This window comes from Arthroderma uncinatum (genome assembly GCF_011692745.1).
Source record: "Arthroderma uncinatum strain CBS 119779 chromosome Unknown scaffold4, whole genome shotgun sequence".
Lineage (NCBI taxonomy): Eukaryota > Fungi > Ascomycota > Eurotiomycetes > Onygenales > Arthrodermataceae > Arthroderma > Arthroderma uncinatum.
Window position 1 is genome coordinate 1476773 of NW_022983866.1, and position 21843 is coordinate 1498615.

The window sequence follows — 21843 nt, forward strand, 5'->3', positions numbered from 1 at the left end:
ACCAAACTTTTGCGTCGAAGACGGATACTGTGTGTCTGTATACCGCCGAACAGGAAGAGATATTGAAGTTGATTATCCTTGTGTGGATAATCATGCATAGCTGAGAGTCTGGAGAGTAGAGAGAATTAAGAGAAATTAACTCCACATTTAATGCTTCATGCTATGGTAGGTAGTCTGTGGGTGTGATGACGGGGAATAGGTTGTATGAAGTGAGGGAACGGGTTGATGTAGCTTTTACAATCATAATACATAAAAGAACCGAGGACGTAATAAGAGGAATGCAAGTTATTGAACGCTAAACAGCCGTCAGCATAATCCATCATGTATGCACGACAGAACACTTACCGTTCGATCAAATGAACCCCCGAGGCCGTTTCCACTATATCACTTACCTCGCCGACCTTCAATGCGAAAGCGGCCTGCTCAAACTCCGCCTGCATCTCGTTCCGGCCAAAGAAGCCCCTATAAATCAACAGATCAGCATTCCACCTTTATACGATATCGTCCTTTTCAACTAACAGATCGCCTCCCTTCCTAGCACTGCTGCAATCCGACTCTGACATCGCGATATTGCCGAGTGAAACTTGGCCGGACTGGATACGCTTCTGGTGACCACGCAGTATCTCAATTGCCTCGCTCTTCGACCGTGTGATATCAGACTCTCGCCAGCTGCTCGGCCGTCTGCTGTCCCGGTGCTTGATGAGCAGGTGGCTCGCCCGGATCTTGCCCTCGGTCTGTCCCCCGGCCCCGAAGCGATCTGCTGCCGCCGGTCCGCTGTGGTTGGTTGCCATGTACACCTTCAGCTTCTCCGTGTCGGTGTTGGCCGGGGGTTCCCATCGTGATTCCTTCGAGATCGAGTTGAAGTAGTATGGAAGGTTCTTGGAGTTTGAATGTCGTACCTCCCAGCCGGAGGGGAGTCCTGTTTCAGCCTGCGATCCCTGTTAGCCGTCATCCTTATCCGCGCACAAGGACCACCCACCATGGCGTATATATCTATATTGTCCGTCCGTTTATCTGCTTGCTGTCGTTTGTTGTTTGACTCGTCTCGATGTCTCGTGGTGGAAACCAACAAAGAATGCGGGGGCGGGCGGGAGAACTGCTGAGTAAGCGCGTTTCTTCACTTTTCTTCATTCACTGCATTTTATACGCATTTATACAGCATCTACGCATTTATTTCTTCTTGACACACCACACTATCACAATATCACAGCTTTCTTACTATCGACCATGTCTGCATCTCCAGCTCCTCAGGGCAACGCTGTCCAACAGCAGGGAACCGACCAAATCCACTTTAAATTCTGTCGCGAGTGGTACGCATCCCCGAGTCCTATATCCTAACCGCGAAAGACTACAAGCTAACCTATGTCTCTATCTAGCTCTAACTTGCTCTATCCAAAGGAAGACCGCGCGACCAACTCCCTAGTTTTCGCCTGCCGGACCTGCCATGTCGCGGAGCCCGCTACATCATACTGCGTCTTCCAGAACAAACTACACAGCCAGGTCGGCGATACCGCAGGTGTAACGCAGGACGTTGGAAATGATCCGACGGTTGGTCTCCCATTTTGCCTCCTCTGCGGCGAGGAGATATGCTGTGACTTTTGCGGAGACCCGGCAGACCATATTGCCTTGGGAAAACCCTCGAAGCCCGCGCAAAGCAACTTATAAAGCTTGGGGAGAATATTTGGCTAACAAGAAGTGCAATTTATTTTAGCTTCCTCGCTCCAATAAACTGTGTCCAAGCTGCGGTGAGAACGAAGCTGTATTCTTCCAGTCGCAGCAGCGATCTGCCGAGACGGGAATGGTGAGATATACGAAGCCTCTGCTGTTGGTTCTGTTCGACTCCGTTCTGACAAAGCTCTATGATTTCAGAAATTATACTACGTTTGTTGCACGTGCGGAAAGGTGTTTGTTTGAAGTTCCTGCGATATAGACTGCGCTCTCCCTCTACTCCCTACGGATTCCGTTGAGTCGACCCTTGTCATATGATCACGGCAGTTCCAACCACACGCTCTACGGACGGCCCATACACATGCAATAACTACGAATGCTCGTTCCGAAATATTTTGTCCGTGGATATACCGCGTACCACCGTTATTGATAGGAGTTCTTGGGAGATTTGACATTTTCACTACGGGAAGGCGGCCCAGGCGTTTTTGATGATTTTTCTTAGAATTTAATGACACAATAATGATGCTATAAAGACGCCCTCAGAGATGTTGTATAATACAGATATTTAAAATCACAGATGCATCGGCGCCAAAGACAATATCTTCGACCATTTCTTATTTCGTAGTTCTGCTCCGACGATGCCTGTAATCATTCAATGTTAGCAGCCATACCAAACAGTCATATCCCGTCAGCATCCAACTAACCGGTGAGTCTTGATCCGATTGGGTCTCCGGATTTGTTTATCAAGACGCACGCATTGTCGTCGAACTTGATATAGCTTCCATCCGGCCGTCGGACCTCCTTCTTTGTCCTAACGATCACAGCATGGCGGACATCTCCTCGTTTCACTTTGTTGGCAATCGAGCTGCTGGAGTTGCTATCCGATCCGAAGCTACGCTGTTTCTGGACAACGACGACAATTCGGTCACCTTCAATTATAGAAACGAAACATCAGTAATGGCTCGTAGGTATAAGGCAGCGGTAGGACTCGACAAACCTATTGTCCCTGCCTTCCCTTTCCTAAGTACTTGGGCGCATTCCACGACGGCAGCACCGGAGTTGTCGATACAATTGAGGAGGGTCTGGCGGCCGGGAAGTAAGTAAAAATGAAGCTCATATAGCAGACATGCAACAGGCCTTACTTTTAGTTGTATCATCTTTGCTTCATGGCGCAACCGTCTGGCGTTCAGGTCGTTTTCTTCGTCGAGCTCGCGGTTTCTCGATCTTTTGATAGCGCTTTTCTCTTACCCGGACTTATAATACGCCGAGTGCCGGGCCTTCAAGTTCGCCGGCGGGAAGTGAAGACCATAGCCCTTTGACTATAGGTATAGTAGGTAGAATGAACCTGCTAGGGGCTTTTACTTGACGCTGCAGGTGTATCGGGAGAATATTTTGGGCGTATTAAGTATATTTTCTGGTAAAAGAGCGTCCTGATTGAATACAGTATATGTCCACGTGACCTCGACTTTTGGCCCCCTTGCGGCGTCTTGAGAAGAGAGAAACGAAGCGCTAGAAAGGCTGGCGTCGACATCGAGCGCGCAGTCCTCCTTGCAATTTGACGGAGGAGGATTTGTGCTCGCTGAACCAAAGGACACTGGTTTGCGGGAAACTCCTGGTTCAATGCTACTGGAAGCGCAACTGTCTGGAGGTCGCGTTTCGCCCCAGCCGCCGAGCAAGAGGCCTATATTTGAGTCTTGAGCATTGAGGAGGCGTTTTATGTCCCTCACCCTCGCGGCTTCAACACCATTATATCGTGGTGGTATATGATCCATACCGATGGCACGTACGCCTCCGGTTGAGAAGAGGGAGAGATTAACCCTCTCTCAGCTCGCGACGTATGATGATATCTTGACGGATACCCTCGTGGATCAAGTGAGTTCTCCCATGATATATGGCTGCATACTGCGCGCAAGGACCTATGCTAACCTCTTCACAATATAGGCCTACTTCTGGACAACAATCCGCAAGAATAGAGCCAAATATTTCCCTGTAAGGGGCATACTCGAGGAGAGCGTTACTTCTATCCTCCTACACGATGTAGTCGTTGCAAAAGACGCGTTAAAGGCTGAGAAGGCCTTCCTGGAACTTCCAGGTCTGAAGAAATTTGGCGATAAACTTCGTTCTGCGCGAGAGAAGGAATGGTTTCGACGACATCTTCGCAAATACATCTCCATCTACCTCCCTGATTGCCCGTTCGAGGTTACGACAACGAATAGGTATACTATCTTAACACATGAGGCTGCTGTGTCTGCTAGAAAGTTCATATCATCCGGACACCCGGTGAAATACCTGAGTGGTACCCTTGTTTCAATCACAAAAGAAGAGGAAACCGATCTAGACCTTACAAAACGTGATTTCAGTATTGTCATGTCAACCAGGAAGAAGACTGCCTCGTTGTTTTTGGGACCGGCAAGATTTGCGAATCACGACTGTAACGCTAACGCGAAGCTGGTCACAAGGGGGTTTGAAAGCATGGAGGTTGTCGCCACGCGGGATATTGAGGTCGGAGATGAAATAACCGTCTCATACGGCGATAACTACTTTGGCGATGACAACTGTGAATGTCTTTGCCATAGCTGTGAGTTGGCGCAGCGCAACGGCTGGTCAACGCCCACGCCCTCGCGTGTGAATAGCTGGGTTCGCAGCGCATCCGCATTTTCTGACGAGCTGGAGCCGTCATCTAGCCCCCCGAGCAATGGCAGCGAAAAACACGGCCTAGAGACAGATTCTGATGCCTCGGATGGTTTTCTGGGAAAGAGAAGGAAGGTGGAGCGTAAATCGTCAAATCTAAGGTTGCAGGAATCTGCAGATGAAACCGGTGACGCCGAGGCTGAATCGACTTCGTCAGTGCCGAATGGGTGCTCGCCCGCTGCTAACGAAGTGATACCTAATGACATCCAGTTACCTAGAGATGACAGCCGTGACAATGGATGCGACACATCAGATATCCCAGTTGGCGACGAGGAACTGTCAGCAGAAGGCCGGATTTCTAGGGACACTTCTATTGAAAATAGCAGCGGACAGTCCTCTGGATCCACTGCAGCAACATCTCATCCTGGCTCAGGTATCCAAACAACACCTGCTCCAGGAATAACAGATACCATCCCCAAGGACTTAGATATCGGCGAGAAACTGCCTCAGCTAAAAGACAAGCTCCCATTTCCACAGATTCTTATTGGAGATAGTGAAGAAAACGATTTGTCTGCGTTTTCTGAAGTAAATGAATCAGATGCTACGACAACGGCCCCTAAACCTAAACGACGATACAAAAAACGCAGCTTCCCAGTCCCAGTTGACGAGCCCCCTAAATTCCGGGTTCCAGGCGATTACACGAAGACTACAAAGTTGCTAGCACAACGCTACGATCGCTGGGTCGAATGCCAAACATGCAATGACTGGTTCGTGCAAGGGGAAGCATATTTCACTCGAAAGGAATGCCCGCGCTGTGAAAGACACTCTAAGCTGTACGGATATCGTTGGCCTAAAACTGACAAAGAGGGTCGACGTGATACGGAAGAACGAGTCATGGACCACCGTACTATTCACCGTTTTTTGACAAATGATGATGAGTCGCGTCTTCATCGTCGTGGTCGAGGACTTGGTGTTAGCACCTCGAGTCCTACTCCCGAAATATCTGAAACGAGAACGGAAACTGACGCAAGTGAAATTGGAGACGGAAGACGTGTTACTCGGTCATGTCGAAGGGTATCCCGGCGGCTAGAAGATACCTGTGTTTAGAACAAAGTTTATGGTGGATGTTTTCGCCATTGCGGCCTGAAACGAGCGCTGCTGAAATGAATAGCCGCGGGATACCACCGGGGTACAGCCCCATGCGTCTAGGGGATATTGCCATGTCTGCGATCGACCGAATGAAACATTTCTTAGACCTGCAGCAGCTCAGCAGAGAAATGAGCGAGCAGTACGAGCTCCCAGACAGCAGTAAACCAGTAAGCTGTGGTAGTCTGCATTATAATGTGTTATTTAATACGATATCAGACCTCCAGCATCATAACCAGGACCTTCATTGCGCCCTTATACCAAGGAAATGCACAAGGGTAAAGGCGATCGGTCGGGCTCTCCTCAGGCACAAGACGCATCGTTGGCACGTTGGTGGTTTATTAATACACCGGAAAAGAGTGACCGGTATAAGAGTTATACGCTTGTAGCACACCGTTCCCGTCCAGAAAAAGCTGCAAATAAGGATGACGAGCCATGAATATATCGAGCTGACGCTGACGCCTATACTCTCTGAAAGCATCATCCTTCTCGGGGAGGGTGAAGGGCCAAAAAGGGCCCTCGGGGTATCTCATAACCACTGGCACAAGGCTCCTGTTTTCCTTCTGTGCTTTTGTGAGTGCCATCTCCCGCCGATAGCGAAGCCGTCGAGCCGCAATGTGATCATTCCCGCTCCATATCTCGGGAGGTGTGTGGGCAAGCCGGCGAGCTGTCTGTGTTTCGGACTCCTTTACCGCGTGCATGGAGTCGCGAAAGTTACTCCACCAATTGGAGAATCCCATTCTATTGATAGATTGGTCTGTGGTTTCGAATAGTCGATCATGGGGTGAAATATGTTTTACAGGTATGCCTACTAGTTCATTTTGCGATCTTTTATATTGTTGTTGCTAGAAGTTTGCTTGATTCTATGTTTGCTTCTCTGGTGTAAATGCACGAATTGCATGCATTATGTTGCTTTCCCCGACGAATACCCAATATAAACACCCGCATGTTTCTACTTGTCTCACTTGTCATCCCTCGCTCGGTTCCTGACATACATCGCTTGAGCTTTGCTAACCCGGGAGTAGTAGGTTGTCCATAATTGCACTATTTATGCAGTTTTACCCCCCTGGTCGTTTTTGATTGCCTCCCTTTCTTCGGGATGATGCATATCAGGGGCAGTGAAGGGAAATAAGCGACATGCCTCATTCCCACCATGCATCTTTACAGGTTGATTAGGCCATTCTAAACCACGTCATCCTTAGTCTGAAGACCAAACACTCACGGTGCTCACCAAACCACCATCTCACTCCCAATATCAAGATCCTCTCCTCGATCTCCGACGGTGTCCTTGCGTGTTTGGCTGAGTACCGAGATCTGGAACCTCATGGTGAGGCCGCTCTTGAGATCTGTCTGTTCCCTGGAACTCATCCGTAAACTCTGGATGTCCTGTATATGGAATCATGGGTTAACTCAATGTCACCAAACGTGTTAAAACGCTCTATGAATGACCTTCACTCACCATGCCCCATCCTCCCCGGCTCTTGTGCTCGAGCAAATCTTTCATCCCGTCCGTACGGGGTGGAATGCGACTCTTCCTTCCTCGCCTGTGACAATCGTATCTTCGCATTCTCGACTTCTATCTTCATAAACTCAATGGCGACTAAGAGTAACATATTCAAGGCTGTGCTTTCATTGGTGCTACTCGACTGCCGTCTGCGGCCACGTCTATGGCTGCTCCCCTTGCGGTTGTGTGAATCGGCCAAACTAGACATTGATGATCCCATTTTCGTGGCGTTGAACAGTTGAGATTTTATCGCGGTTGCGTTAAGACAGGTAGATGGCATGGGTAGGCTGGTCTGGTTTTCATTTGATCATTCGTCCCTTGGAGACTTCCTTGCTTTTATTTAACATAGATTTGGCTGTGAGGGGAGGAGAAGGCGTTACGTGTACTTGCTTGCTAGATTAGTTGTTTGTTGTATATTGCGAGCTAGAAGAGCTTTTTGTATTCTGTAAGATATGTATATTAGACTCCTACTCAACGAAGACATGTTTATTGCCAGACTACAGCTTGTAGTGCGGTTGCTACTTGTATTTGTTTTATATTTGGTCTCTAGCTAAACGTCGTTTTAAAAAACTATCTAACGTAGAATATTTGATGTTAGCGATTCTTACGCTAGTACTCCCACGAAGTTCACAATGTTGGAAATGGGTTCAATCATTCGAAGCTTTCATTAGTATATATCTATTGCTTAGCTATGACCCAAAACTCCAAAAATAATTAGATGATTTGACTCATAACGCCGCCGATCAGGTAGTAACTATCATACAAAGTATTTTAACCAGCGCCAGTTGTTTGATGCCATATTAACAAATGGTGTATAATACAGGACAAGAATCAAACAAGTTTATATGTAAAAATGGTGCAAAAAAAATCGGAGATTGTCGCGTTAAATCAGTGCCTGGCCTCTAAACATCGCCTCACGGACACCCTTGACGACGTCCTTCCTATCCTTCTTATTAACGAGGACAATACCTCTACCTCTCCTGCCCATGCGACCTAGACGGCCGAGGCGGTGGATGAAGTCGATGGTTGAATGCGGAACGTCATATAGAATCACAGTTTTCACGGCCACAGTGTCGATTCCTCGAGATCCTAGATCAGTGATCACAAGTACTTTCGTGTTTGCTAATGACTTTGAGTTGGTATCAGGTTTCTTGGGTTCATCGGCCCGCAGGAAGGGGACTGCCTCTGAATCGAATTTCTTGCTCTTCATAAGCAATTTCTTGTCATCCTCTGAGAGCTGCAGTTTCGCCTGCGTGAATTCGTTCAGGATCTCGGCTTGTCGTTTTTCGGGTGTGTCGCGGGTTAAGGAAACAGCATCAATTCCCTTTGAGGAGAGAAAATCAGCTACCTCGTCGGCGGTTTCGCGCTCATTCACAAACACAATTATATGCCTCATCTCCGAGCTTCCGGTAATACGTGCAAAGGCATCGGCCTCGTCGCCGCTTCCCGCCTTGCCTAGTGACCATATAACGTCGGCGCATGCAAGGGATTTTTTCCCGTGGTAGGGTTCTTTGTCAACATCAACAACACCGAGTTGGACTCTTCGAGGAATGGCGTGAAGATTCGGAGTGACGAGTCTTCGAATGTTAGGATATAACTCGCGCAAACGGTTATCCAAATGTCGTGGGATAGTGGCGGAACAAAGAATCAGCTGCTTCAAAGATGATGCTGCTCTCTCTATTATGGAGTTGGTGATTGGAGCAAAGGATCTATCGAAAAGGGAGTCCGCCTCGTCTGCGATGATGTGGGTGACACGGCTTAAGATATATGGGTTGGATTCGGCAATCGAGCTAACAAGATGTGGAGTGCTGATAAGGACGTCTAATCCGGCCGGATTGAATAAACTATTCCGAATTCTGCGGGGCGTCTGAGATGAATTGATGAGAGCGGAGCGGAATTTGACGGTGTGGGATAGCTGTTTCACCAGCTGGCCCACTTGATTGACGAGTTCCGAGGTGGGAACGAGGATTATAACCTTTGGCTTTGCAACATCAGGGTGCGTATCTGGGGTGGTCAGCTCGGGAGACTCAAGCTCAAAGACGTTATTCCTTTCTCTCAAAGCCTTCTCCTCCGCTTGTTTCCTTGCCTTTTCGTCCGCCTCTATCTTATCTTGTTCCTTTTGAAAAGCCTCTCCATGCTTGAGAGCGTCTATAACCGGAACAAGGTACGCGAGAGTCTTTCCGGAGCCGGTTTCCGCCGCGAGTAGGAATTGGTCGTATTTCGGCGCGTGGTCATCCTGGGGAGCGGTAGCAGGAATTTTGTTGTTGTGGCCCAATAACGCCGGAATGGCCACACGCTGTATAGGGGTTGGGGTAATATCCTCCATGCCAGATAGGGCATTCTTATATACCGCCTCGCGAACAACATCGAGGAGAGGAAACTGGTCAAAGGATGTGATATCTGCAATCTTCTCTTTGATTGCCATGCGACGGTTATAAGGCACAGGTGTAAGGGCAATCTGCATTTTCAAAGGCTTGATCCATGAATCTTCATCTTTTTCCTTCTCCTGGGCTTGCTCCTTGAATCTGCCAGGCTTTGCTGCTCTTTTAAGCTCAGCGTCTGACCTGGGACGAGCGTTATCTCGCAGGCGCACACGGGTCTGATTAGTCGCACTCCAGGGCCCATTCTGGAAGCGGTCCGGCTTCTTAGATTTTGCATCAGGCAGTGCTGACTTGGAGACGTTCGGGGAGAGCCTCATTCGGGAGGCGGGCTTTCGGCGAGCGAAGGTTGACGCAGACCTGGCGAGCTGGCTCCATGGCTGCAGGGTCTCGGTGACGTGCGGGAGAGTTGCGCGTTTGATCTGGCAGTATAGGCACATAGACCTGGGCCCGAGAGGAACGCGCGACGACAGCATCTCGTCTTTCTCGCGGGGATATGTAAAACGCTGTCGAATCTTACCTTTTCATCCTGGTCGTCTTAAAGATATAAAATTTCTCCGAAAGGTTTCGCCGTTCCGTGTTAGTAAGCAGTTAGTAAGCGCGTTGTCATGGCAACAAATTGCCTATTGCGTTCTATTTGTCAACAGCTTATATCAACTCCTCTTCTACCCTCGAACCATCCACAACTTCTTCCCCTCCACGAAAACTATCTCTTCTTCGCACTGCAGATATTCCCTGCTCTTGCAGCTTTCTTTCTGTTCGATCATTCGTTAGCAACACCGCGCGCAGCGCTGCAGTCCAGTTCTACTCTATTTGTTGTCACTCGCGACTCGAAATCTATATTCTCATTCTTTGTGGAATTTCATCTCCATTGTCCGCGTCCACGGCGAGATTCCTTTGATTCTCGATCGCGGGAGATCATAACGAGGACTATTACACCGCAGGGTTGCAGCTAGCCCTTGCTTGATCCATTTTCTCAAGGTACGATCGCCAGATCGTCGAGATCGAAGAGGATCGCGACCTTGTGAATATCATGTATACTGACTGAATTCATGAAATAGATTCTATTTTAAAATATGGCCCCGAGTCAGCGCCCTCTATCTGAGCTTAGCCCAGTGGCTCACAAGCGCAACTCTCCCAGCTGGAAGGTACGCTGAAAAACTTAATCTGCTTTCCCCTGGCTATACTTGAACTTTGGCCTAATATAAGTAACAGGATCCGGCGAGCAATGAATCATCGCCATTTGAAAATTCACCAATAAATAATCCTACCTCTCCACGACGCTTCTGGCAAGGTCGTGACCCCGGGTCCCCATACAGGGTGGCCCATGAAAACACCGATCCATATGAAGGGTCCTCGATGACTTCGTCTCCGAGTAAACGATCCTCAATTGAGAATTTGATGCGCGCTTCTCGTGTTAAGAATAGCAGCATGTTTGCGAGAGAGCATAAGCAAGAATATGATCCCAGCCACATCCAAGTTTTGGAGAGGCCTCTAGCAGGTGGCAGACCTCTCAGCCGACAATTTCAAAACAGCCAAGAAGGAACGAACCAGGTTGATGCCCGTCGTCAGCTTCCATCACAAACTGGAGGATTTAGAAATAGCGGCGAGGGCATGGGGACGCCACCAGCTACATCCAAGACCGGAGATGACTCTAGCTCGCCAATAAAATCGCCTTCATCCCAATCCCCGGGTAAATCCTCCTTGTCTAGAGGGAGCCGGTTTGGAAGCCGATCAGCCATATTCGACCCACGACGCGAAATTTGGTCCGATGAAGGCGATGAGAGTAGAGTGAGTATGAATTCCGAAGGTTACAGCTATCACCGCCAGACGAAGAGTGTTACATTCGACGCCGCTCCCCCTCAAGTCAATGAATACGAAATGACGACACCAGTTCCTTCATCAATAGCTAGCTCACGCGAAGGGAGCTATGAAGATGCTAGTAATGAAGATAGCTTCGACCACGGTTATTCTATGGAGATTGAGGACAGCTTTGACGCGTCCCTTGAAGATACAGATAAAACGCCAGTGGTTCTTCCAGACGAATGGCGATACATGAGCCCCGCCAGTGCAAACGATGATGCAGCAGGCAGTGATGATGACCCATTTAGTGACGACTTTGGAAGCCCAGGGCCTGATATCAGACCGAGCTCCAGAGATTCTACCCCGTTCAAGAATCGAATCGAATCCTTGGATTCTAACGGAGAGCGTCGACCACTTCCACCTCTCCCTCCATCCCAAGCGACTCCTCAGGCGTCCCGCAGCTCACCCAGCCCCGGTTTAACCGCAGCCTTTGAGCGTGGGAGCAGTGCTCAGCGTGACATGCCACAGCCTCTCAGACCCGCTTCATATTCGAAAGCCGAGATTAGTGGCACAGGTCGCAACTCTCTGTCGCTTGAAGATCGCTTGAAATTGATGATGGCAGGCGACCATAGCCATCAATCTGATGCTGAAACCCAGCGTGAGAGACGAATGAGACGCGCTGGAGCAAAGGAACGAAGTGTTGAACGCGAATTGGAACGCAGCCATCTCTCAGAAGACCATGATGAGTCCACTGCCATTGAGTCACCACGGATTTCACGTGAGTCGATTTTGAAAAACATGAAAAACGACCAGGATGCTTCTAACGAGCAGCCTGACTTCGGTGATGTGTCACACAACTCTGGGACGTACAATGCATTGACCTTCGACCCGGATGTCCCAATCCCTTCTCTTGAGACTGACCAGCCCATCGAAGATGAAACAGTCATCATTAAAGACGAGGAAGATGAAGAGGATATTGATCTTTATTCTGTCCCTAGCTTCACTGCGGACGATACCAATGAGGAGACCGATCACGCTGAGTCTCAACACCTCATCGCAGATGATTCTAGCAGCCGCTATTCTTACACTTCCAAGGATGATGTGCAAACACCTCCAGAGGCTTCGCGTAGCTTTGAGATGGAATCTTCCGAGCTAACTCCAACCAAGACAGCCCATTCCCCTCGTTATTCGGAACATGATTTACTTGCATCCACCCTTTCGGGCACTAATGGAGATCACCAATTCGATATGCAGTTCATGTCCTATATTGATCAGTCCACACCTCCTGCTGAAGAGCAACCTGGCCAAACTTCCCGCCTTGACTTTACATCCATCCGCGAGTCTCTCAACCGTCCAGGTACCCCTGATTCCGTTATCCGTCATCCAGTCTCGCCAGAGGAGTCGCCCGACAGGTCGCTTATTGTCCCTGAACCAATTGCCACTATCAAAGCGCCTGGAGGTACTTATAAGACACGAACCTCATTGACCCCAGCTGATGCGAGCACCATGGCAGCAACTCGCCGTAGGGTTAGCGGCCACGATGTTCCAGTTTCGCCAATTGAGGAATTCACGCCACGTCTACCCCAGCTCGACAAGTCTCTCCATGAGGAGACTGGTGAAGCGGACGCTTCTGCGGAAACCAAGACCACGGAAACACTGCCATCATTAGAAAAGATGCGAATCAGCTCACTTGTCAAGCTTGACATCCCTATGGATTCAGGCAATGATGGTTTTGGTCTAGATGCCGAATTCGATCGCGTTATGGAGGCTCAAAAGGTAGCATTTGATATTCCTTTCTCTCAAGTCTCAACATACCCAGTATCGAAAACAGACAACCAGACACAAGACACTTTGCGTTATTCCACATATGAACATACAGCTGACACAACTATAAATAAACAGAGAGGCTACCTAATGAGGCAAAACACGAAAGTGGTAGTTGCCAGCAGCCACCCAGATGACGAGTCGACCAGCGGCAATACCCAATCCCTAACCGCGCCAAACTCTCCTAGAAAAGGTAGCCAGCAGACATGGACGACTGAGCCATGGACCACCAAATCGAGGCGCCAAAGCATTAAAATTGCAGGAGCCATGCCTCGAAAGAAGATTGCGAATGAATCCGTTCCTCCCTTGCCAGGACAAGAGAGTAGTATCAAGGAAGCACCGAACGCGGCCGTGGAAGCTGAAGCTGAAACTGCAGATGCCGTAGATACCGCTGATACCACTGAAGGAGAAGGTGACCGCGGAAGATTGTTCGTCAAAGTGGTGGGCGCGAAGGACTTGGATCTTCCCCTCCCTAGAGGTAAGCGTTCTGACACATGTTATCCAGTACACAGCAATACTAATGTGTCCGTTTTAGGTGAACGATCCTATTTCTCGCTCACACTTGACAACGGGTTGCATTGTGTTACAACAGCGTGCCTGGAATTAGGCAAAGCAGCCCCTATTGGACAAGAGTTCGAACTAGTCGTGATGCAAGAGCTTGAGTTTCAATTAACTCTGCAAATGAAACCGGACCAAATCAAGCCCAAGCCGCAGCCGGTTCGGCCCGCTTCTCCAGCTAAAGCAACTAAACCACAGAAAGCCTCTACCTTTAGCCGCGTTTTTGCCTCTCCTAAGAAACGCCGAGAGATGGAACTTCGTCAACAACAAGAGGCACAACAACTACAGAAAAGACAAGCCGAAGAAAAGGCTCTGGCCAATATTGTCGATCCGTGGGAGAAAATTCGCAAGGTTGTTGACAAAGACGGAAGCTTTGCACGTGCTTATGTCTCGCTCGCCGATTTTGAAGAGCAGGCATTTGGTCGCCCGCTCACCGTTGATGTAACATGCTTCAACGAATGGGCAGTCGATGAAACTGTGAGCAGTGTGAAGAGCAAACGTAGCACCGGAGCTACTGCTGGTTCAGGAACTCCACGTCGACCACCTTACAAAATTGGCACCCTAGAGCTTCAATTGTTGTATGTTCCAAAGCCCAAAGGCGCAACTGACGATGATATGCCCAAGAGCATGAACGCCTGTATCCGAGAAATGAGAGAAGCCGATCATACAGCTTCAAGATCCTGGGAAGGATTCTTGTCCCAGCAAGGAGGCGATTGTCCTGTAAGTTATCTGTCCTACGTTTTCCAGATGTTGATTGATTCCCAAATGCTAACGTATCACGTAGTACTGGCGTCGTCGTCTATTCAAACTGCAAGGATCTAAATTGACTGCATTCCATGAGGTTACTCGTCAACCTCGCGCCACCATCAACTTGGCAAAGGCTATGAAGCTGATTGACGACAAGTCCTCCCTTACTCAGAAAGAGACCTCCGCAAAGGGTGGCCGAAGACGCAAATCTGCCTTTGCTGAGGAAGAGGAAGGATACATGTTTGTTGAAGAAGGCTTCAGAATTCGCTTCGGTAACGGAGAGGTCATTGACTTTTACGCCGACAGCAGAGTCGAAAAAGACGGCTGGATGAAAGTTCTCGCCGAGACCGTTGGAAAGGGTTATGCCTCTGGAAGCGGCCAAGTTAAGCCTTGGACTGAACTCATTCTCCGCCGCGAGAAGAATCTCAACGCCAACAAGCCATCACACGAGGATAAAATGACCTCTAGGCATTCATATGCGCCTCCGCCTCCGCCAAAGGAGCAACATATAGCTCAGGCTGCTCGACCAACTCCCTCAGGCGTTCCACGCCCTAGACATCAACATCAACTATCACAGCCCAACATTAGTGCGCAAGAGGCTCGACGCCAAAAGACTCGATCACTTATCTTCTAAAAGGCCCTTTTCTTTTTACTTCATGGGACTGTAGCATAGCACTATCTCTGGCAGGCAACCTGTGCTTTTTCTTCTTGTATTCACATCACAGCCTTTCCTATTTCCTGGATACTTTTTCCAAATGTCCCTCCCTTTTTAACTTTTCTTCTTTTCCTATGTTGATTGATTCCGTTCTATTCTCTTGACTTGTTTTGCATTTTATTTTTGTTCCTTTTTTTTTCTTTCGGGGGAAGGTAGCCATGACACGCTTAATGAATATACGCTGGTGTGATGATTGGTTGATGGTTGAGTTATGTGTCTAACTGAAGAATTTAATTGTTTTTTCCTACTATCCTTCTCGTTTCTGCTAAATTTCTACTTCTATTTCTAGTACTGTTTGTACCTACGTGTTTTAAAATAAAGATTGTTGTTGACTTTGTAAAATCCCTCGTAAAATTGATAGCTCTTTCAAATTAGTCTATAGTCGATGTTACCACTAGAACTTATGCCTCTCTCTCTATATATATACGTGGTTAGGATTGGATTTCGGTGTCCCCAGCCTAAGTAATAACTCTCAGCAATAGAAGCGTTACGGGTGTGCGGAATGACGCTAACAATAATCGTACATCTCTCATCTATGTACATATATTTTTTGTTTGCAAGTGTCCTTGGCTATGAGAGAATGATGACATGGCCTTTACATCCATCCTCTGTTTTTTTATTTTTACCACGTTTGCTAATAGGAGGAAGCGTATGGCGCTGGATACCTAACCCCCATCCTCGCCATTGTTCACAAGCTCCGACTCCGACTCAGATTCCACCTCGGCCAAAAGCTTGCTTTCCGCCTTCCTTGCCTCCTCCTCTTGGGCGGCTGTGGGCTCTGTCGTGGAGGCAGCGGTGGCAGCGAGGCCCCCAGAAGTAACATACAGAAAAGTATTTTCTCTATAGCTGTCGATGTGGTTGAAGAAGTTTCCAAAGCTGTAGGGAACAGTGTCAGCATTATTAATAAATTAAAACTAAGCTGATAGGGGAAACATTGGCTGAACTTACGCATGCTTTTCTCCCTCTTCCGTAAAGATACGTTGATAGATCTCTTTGAGCTTGAAGTCATCCATTTCTTTCTCGTATTTTGAGAAATCAATGGGTTCCCTGCCCAAATCTGCAGCTTTCTTGTTATACCCGTCGAAGATAGGCCGTTCAAGAAGGAGGCCGAGACCCGGTGCTTTGGGGATAGGTATTCTAGGACGCTTATAGCTTTCTTCTATCCTATGAATATCAGCACCGCATCGAACGAGCAAGGCAACCATGGCGACCATCTTTCTGATCTGATGCATCATGAAGCTCTGCCCGTGGACTTTCAAGCTCAGCCATTCGGTGCCGTTGATGACGACCGGGTCCCTGGAGATTTTGAAAGACTTTATTAGCCGTTTGGCAGAAGGGTCGCGGAAGGTCTTTTGGATAGTGTAATTGTGGAAATTCTTTGTGCCGACATATAGGTTTAATGCTTCGTTGATGCGATTAATGCGTTCTGGAGGTATTCGGTACTCGTTCTTGACTTTGAAGTAGGCTGCACGAATATCCTTAACTGCTATGTTAACCTGAGCTTGTTCGTCAGGCGTAAGCTCCGACTTTTCTGGCACAACGTCTTCTGCATTTCCGGTCTTTTCTTTTTCACCTTCGCCTTCGGTCTTGCTGGAAGCCGCCTTATCGTCCCCAGCAACTGGCGCGGGCTCACCACCCACAGCACCGATGGCGGCCTGAACATACGGCCTGATCTTCTCGGGCAGGGAATCGATGATGGGCTGAATATGCTTCCTATCCGTCTCTTCCCAGTAGTTCTCAACCTCGGCCTGCCTCTGCTTGAATCCTTCCATGTCGTCATATTTCTCAGCCATCTCCACCATCTTTTGAGCCATGAATGTACTCGGGTGGGGTGGTATGAAGCAATGCGTAGGTATCAGATATTCGTACATTCGCGAGTCGCAGAACTGGTAGGCGCTGAAACCTTTGGTGGAAGGGAAGATACCCCACACCCTTATCTGCGGGTTTAGCTTGTCATTGATCTTCTGTACAATGTCTGGGTCTTCGACGATGAGTTTGAGAGAAACCACATTTCCCGCGGCGTGGACACCTTTATCTGTTCGTGCGCAACGGACGAGGGAAGACTTCTTCGGGTCCATGGCATTGGCCTTTGAGATTGCGCCTGCAGCAACAAAGGCGGCAAAGAGGTCGCCTTCAATGGTTTCTTCGGTGGCGCATCTATGTAATTGACGCTCTGTTAGCTTCAGGTAACTTTTTTTCTTCGTCGTAATCGAAGACAGGTATCCCCTACAGCTGCATTCCATGGTATCCGGTGCCAGAATAACCCAGCATGACGATGACCTTCTTCTTCGGCCGGCGTACATCGGCGTCGATATCCTCCTGGGAGAATTGAGTAGCGTAAATCGGCATCGGGCTTTCGCCTTCTTCTATCTTCCTACGCTTCGACTCCTGCTGGTCATTCGCCGCTCGCCTATCTATGTGTTTATTTCTGAATTAGTTAGTTGGTCGTTTTGTCTACCCGCGAAAATGGAAAATCGACGGCACCAGCTAGACAATATCACCTACCTATACGCTTTCCTTCCCATATCTTTGTGTTTATTGCGGCCACCTCTGCCAGCTGAGCTGCCGTCCATCTTCCCTTCGTTGGAGCCGGACTGCTCTGTGACAGTCTCCTGAGCTGCAAGAGGGTCGGCTTTGGCTGTACTCTCAGCCGGATTGGGATTCTGAACAGCTGGATCCATGCTGGGCGAATCGAGCTTGCGGCTCTCATTGATCAATTCAGCGTTAGCAGCAAGTTCTTATGCCACTTTACTTGCCTTCATTTTGAATATTTCGGATCTTCCCATTTATACCCGCTTAGTCATATAAATTACTAAGCAGGGTCATGTGACATCTTGGCACTTTTCCTTTCTAAGAGCAAAAAGCAGCATCTCACCATGATATAGAGATAAAAAAACAAGGAGAGGAGGTAAAAAAGAAGAGAAGAGGAATACTGTAAGGGCCGACCCAGAATCGAACTGGGCACCTTGCGATCTGCAATCGCCTGCGATAACCACTACGCCACCGGCCCGGGTAGATACTGGCTGGTCTGGTTATGAATTGTTGTTTGATGAAAGCGAGCGTCGAGTAGAAATACAACAAACACGACAATAGGCGATGGTGACGGTGTTACGAAGAAATAAAAAAATAAAAAGTAAAAGGGCTGACCCGGAATTGAACCGGGGACCTTGGGATAATTATACAGCCTCGAAAGAGGCCATATATCGCTGCAATCCCCTGCGCTAACCGCTGCGCCACCAGCCCGTTTTGCTGTTCTCACCTCTGGCTCTTTGCTTTTCATGCTACTTTGCGTCACTGCTTACTCAGAAATCTTACTAAGCACAGCATCGACTTCGCGGCTCAAAAAAGAAGAAAGACATCTCACCTCAGGCAACTATCGCCATCGCCATCTTCGACGGAGACGGGTTGTTCTGTCAGCGATCAGAGGGCAGCTCTAGGGTGGTATTACATCTCTCTGGCGTGCTCTCACATCCCGCTCACCCGCTCACTACCAGCGTCACTGCTGCAAGGAGGGGATTCGGCCTGGCGCAATGAGATAGACATCTCCCCTCACAGCAACAGGACTCTCACGCATTCCTAGTCTGCGGCCTTGGTCTTGAAGGAGGCCAGCTGAAGGAAATCCAGCATGGATCTCGCAGGCACGCTCATCCGGATGGCTGCGCGGGCGTTCTACGAGACCCGTCACATCCTCGTCATCGATGCTCTCTTCATACACTCAGTGTATGCTATTACCACTACTGCTCCTTGCTTGAGCCTTGAATTCTGAGAGTGGCCTGGCTAACATCTCTTTATTCTACAGCCTGAATGCCGAGGACCTGGCTCTTCTTTTGGGGATGCAGCAAAAGGACGTTAGGAAGCTCTGTGGCCGGCTGCGCGAGGATCGGTTGATTGCTGTGTATGCTATGACCCTTAGAAGTGATGCTGCTTTCTAGGGATGCTCTTTTCTAGCCATGGGGCTGACGTGGACTTGTTATTGACCAGACACCATCGCACCGAGATGCGGGAGGGCCAAACTCGCCCGCGCGAATATTACTATGTCCCGCTCTACCCCGTTATCGACGCCATCAAGTACCGCGTATCTCGTCTCACGTCCTCCATCAAAGCGCAATATACGCCGAACCAGGAAAGAAAGGAGTATATCTGCCAACGATGCGGAGCCGAGTGGACGCAGCTGGAGGTTTTGAGTAGTGTAGGGCCAGAGGGATTCGAGTGCCTACGCTGCAACACTAAACTGTCGACGGTTGACGAGGTTGAAGGAGCTGGTGCTGACCGCACTGGTCACGAGAAAAACAGCAAGCTCATGGCACAGCTAGACTCCATCCTTAAGCTTCTGATACAGATAGACTCAACCGATATACCGCCTAACGATTTCGATAATGCTTGGGAGCACAAGGTGGACGTTATACGGAACCAGCATACAAACCCGACCCGTGTTGCTGTTGCGGTTAACAAGAAGGGATCATCGGTGGTCAAGGGTGTCAACAAGACGGATGCTTCTGCGCTGGAAGTGAACCTGTCCTCCTCCGCCGAGAGAAACGCAGAAGAGCAAGCTCAAAAGGCGGCACGAAAGGCAGCAACGGAGAAACAAAACGCCCTTCCAGTCTGGCATACTCACTCCACCGTATCTACCGAAGCCACGAATTTACCTACCGTCAAAACAGAGCCAAACGGGACAGCGACAGACGCAGGTGCAGCTACAGCCACGGAAGAAGATACCAAGGTCGGCATCAAGGACGAAGAGGAAGAGAAGAAGGACCAGCAGGAAAACATGGACGATACTATCGCTACGTACTATGCTGAGATGGCACGCGAGAAGGAACTTGAGGCCGCGGAGTCTTCTGATGACGACGACGATGATGACGAAGAGTTTGAGGACGTTAGTGTTACCCCGGACGGGGCCAGTAGTGGACAGCCAGGCTCTGTCGGTCTAGCTGTGGGTACGCCCACGGTTAATGGCAATGGCAATGGACATGGACATGGCAGCAGTCTGAAGCGAGAGTTGGACTCGGAGTCTGGCACCAGCGGACCCAACACTAATGCGGGGACGCCTATTACTCCAGCGGACGATGAGGGCCCGGCGGCTAAGAAGGTTAAAGTAGAGGCCGAGCCGGCGATCAAAAAGGAGGAAGACGCAGGGTCTGATGAGGACGAAGAGGAAGAGTTTGAAGATGTATAGGCCCGTACTTCCTGACCACGTCTCGGCTGTGTATTTGCCGGAAGCAACTGATAATCAGATCAGCTTGTTCTTTTCTTCTTTCTTCTTTCTCTTCTTCTTATCTTCTTTTTATCTCGTTTCTTCTTATCTCGTTTCATACTCCGTACTGGCGCACTGGCTGAGCCTTAACGTTGATCTTCGTCCATTCCACATGTACCAATACTTAAGATGAAAGATAATAGTAGCTGTATTATTGCGCACGAATTGAAGCCTCTGATCCCTTCGTATAAACACGTTGTCTCAGGGATGTGACCTATCCTTGGTATCATCCCCTGCGTCTCGCGTCCTGCATCATGCACCCATCGCTGATCACTATACATACTACCAGGCGCGAAACGACCAGGCAAAGGCTGGAGAACGAGGCGTAGCTCGCACCACATAGAAATGGCCTATACAATGCTGTGCGCCCGCGAATTCAACGCACATATTAATCACCATCCAACTCTACCAGCTGGCACAGCCAGACTATCCGATTCGATGGCTCGGGGCGACGGATGTACATACGGAGTACACCGCATATCAGCCCATCTCAGCCGTCAGATCAACAGCAAAAAGTCTCCTCGACCACGGCCCGGAGCAGCTCCAACTTCCCGGCGTCAAGCTAGACGGCATATCAGGGCGCTTCCGCATGCCTGGCCTGCCCCGGCTTGGTAGCAAGTTAGAAGCCTAGCGGAGGCAAAAAAGAAAGGGACAAATCGGCTGGCTTTTTGAGCTAGACTGCTAGTCACCCTTGTCCTTGTCCCTGTCCCTTTCGACGGAAATTTATATTTATATCAAGGACCGCTTCGTCACCCTTTCTCACTCCGTCTTGCTGTCTGGTTATCATATACATACGCTCCTCTCTCGCTCGGTGGGAGTCTCTCTGCGTGGTGTCTTTGGCCGGGCATGTTTCTGTCCAGGCATGCCTTGAAGCCACCCGCCACGCGTCTCCCTGCTTAATTACAAGATCAGACCTCCGTTACTGCGCAGACCGTCCAAAATGTCCAACATGTTTTCATCTACGGGGGGAGTGTGGCCTCGGATGTCTAGGCCGAATTTTATATTCGTGCACTGTACGTTTGCTCGTTGACCTGCGATGCGACTATGTGCTGTGCGATGGCTTACCGGTTACTCCTTGCGTGCGACTATCAGATGTCTATATCATTGCTCTCTGCATCATCGGCATGATTATGATATATCCTCAGCGAAATATGAGTGCGATCGATGCATTATTCCAGTCTGTGGCAGCCGCTACCATGACCGGCCTGAATACGTACGTCATAAATCCTCCGACTTTTTGTTCTAGAAGTCATTTAGATGATTCCGTCGGCTTTGCTCATTATTTTGTTTTTCCGCTGTGCCGTGTCATTTGAACTTGTGAAAGTGGCGATGATATTGGCGTCCAAGTCTATCAACTAACTACTTGGATTGTAGGATCGATTTCAAGGATATATCGACCTACCAACAGCTGGTGCTCTATTTCAGCCCTCTGCTTGCAAACATATGTTTTATCAACTTTGTCGTCGTCCTAGTGCGATTATACTGGTTCGAGTCTAAATTCAAAGAAATCGGTACGGGAAACATCCAGAGAGCCGTCGTCTTTATTTGATTTATCTCTTCTTGTACCTGCACCCATAACTTTCGTATGGAAAGGTTAACTGGCTGGTTCTGAAGT

General features: G+C 49.0%; 7 protein-coding genes and 1 non-coding gene across 8 annotated transcripts; 4 read left to right on the forward strand and 4 right to left on the reverse strand.

Moving 5' to 3' along the window:
- Positions 1 to 285: 285 nt before the first annotated feature.
- GIQ15_05799 (peptidyl-prolyl cis-trans isomerase) lies at positions 286 to 982 on the reverse strand (the record flags this gene model as incomplete). The annotated part of the gene is made up of 4 exons (XM_033553216.1): positions 286 to 295; positions 346 to 462; positions 520 to 929; positions 980 to 982. The coding sequence occupies 4 exons, from the start codon at positions 980 to 982 to the stop codon at positions 286 to 288; spliced, it is 540 nt and encodes a 179-aa protein (XP_033404360.1).
- Positions 983 to 1227: 245 nt separating this feature from the next.
- Positions 1228 to 1665, forward strand: GIQ15_05800 (uncharacterized protein; the record flags this gene model as incomplete). The annotated part of the gene is made up of 2 exons (XM_033553217.1): positions 1228 to 1310; positions 1377 to 1665. The coding sequence occupies 2 exons, from the start codon at positions 1228 to 1230 to the stop codon at positions 1663 to 1665; spliced, it is 372 nt and encodes a 123-aa protein (XP_033404361.1).
- Positions 1666 to 3444: 1779 nt separating this feature from the next.
- GIQ15_05801 (histone-lysine N-methyltransferase set9) lies at positions 3445 to 5727 on the forward strand (the record flags this gene model as incomplete). Its single annotated transcript, XM_033553218.1, has 4 exons — positions 3445 to 3540; positions 3610 to 5066; positions 5471 to 5615; positions 5665 to 5727. The coding sequence occupies 4 exons, from the start codon at positions 3445 to 3447 to the stop codon at positions 5725 to 5727; spliced, it is 1761 nt and encodes a 586-aa protein (XP_033404362.1).
- A 2105-nt stretch (positions 5728 to 7832) lies between these two features.
- GIQ15_05802 (ATP-dependent RNA helicase mrh4) lies at positions 7833 to 9803 on the reverse strand (the record flags this gene model as incomplete). The annotated part of the gene is made up of 1 exon (XM_033553219.1): positions 7833 to 9803. One exon carries the CDS (start codon positions 9801 to 9803, stop codon positions 7833 to 7835), a length of 1971 nt encoding a protein of 656 aa, XP_033404363.1.
- A 600-nt stretch (positions 9804 to 10403) lies between these two features.
- Positions 10404 to 14893, forward strand: GIQ15_05803 (INT1; the record flags this gene model as incomplete). Its single annotated transcript, XM_033553220.1, has 4 exons — positions 10404 to 10475; positions 10543 to 13432; positions 13490 to 14232; positions 14297 to 14893. The coding sequence occupies 4 exons, from the start codon at positions 10404 to 10406 to the stop codon at positions 14891 to 14893; spliced, it is 4302 nt and encodes a 1433-aa protein (XP_033404364.1).
- A 746-nt stretch (positions 14894 to 15639) lies between these two features.
- GIQ15_05804 (tRNA pseudouridine synthase 1) lies at positions 15640 to 17655 on the reverse strand (the record flags this gene model as incomplete). The annotated part of the gene is made up of 4 exons (XM_033553221.1): positions 15640 to 15850; positions 15923 to 17131; positions 17205 to 17384; positions 17480 to 17655. The coding sequence occupies 4 exons, from the start codon at positions 17653 to 17655 to the stop codon at positions 15640 to 15642; spliced, it is 1776 nt and encodes a 591-aa protein (XP_033404365.1).
- A 256-nt stretch (positions 17656 to 17911) lies between these two features.
- Positions 17912 to 17984, reverse strand: GIQ15_t0035. The gene has a single exon. It is a non-coding gene; the product is annotated as a tRNA-Cys (tRNA).
- A 615-nt stretch (positions 17985 to 18599) lies between these two features.
- GIQ15_05805 (transcription initiation factor IIE subunit alpha) lies at positions 18600 to 20150 on the forward strand (the record flags this gene model as incomplete). The annotated part of the gene is made up of 3 exons (XM_033553222.1): positions 18600 to 18694; positions 18774 to 18869; positions 18956 to 20150. 3 exons carry the CDS (start codon positions 18600 to 18602, stop codon positions 20148 to 20150), a joined length of 1386 nt encoding a protein of 461 aa, XP_033404366.1.
- Between the last annotated feature and the right edge of the window lie 1693 nt (positions 20151 to 21843).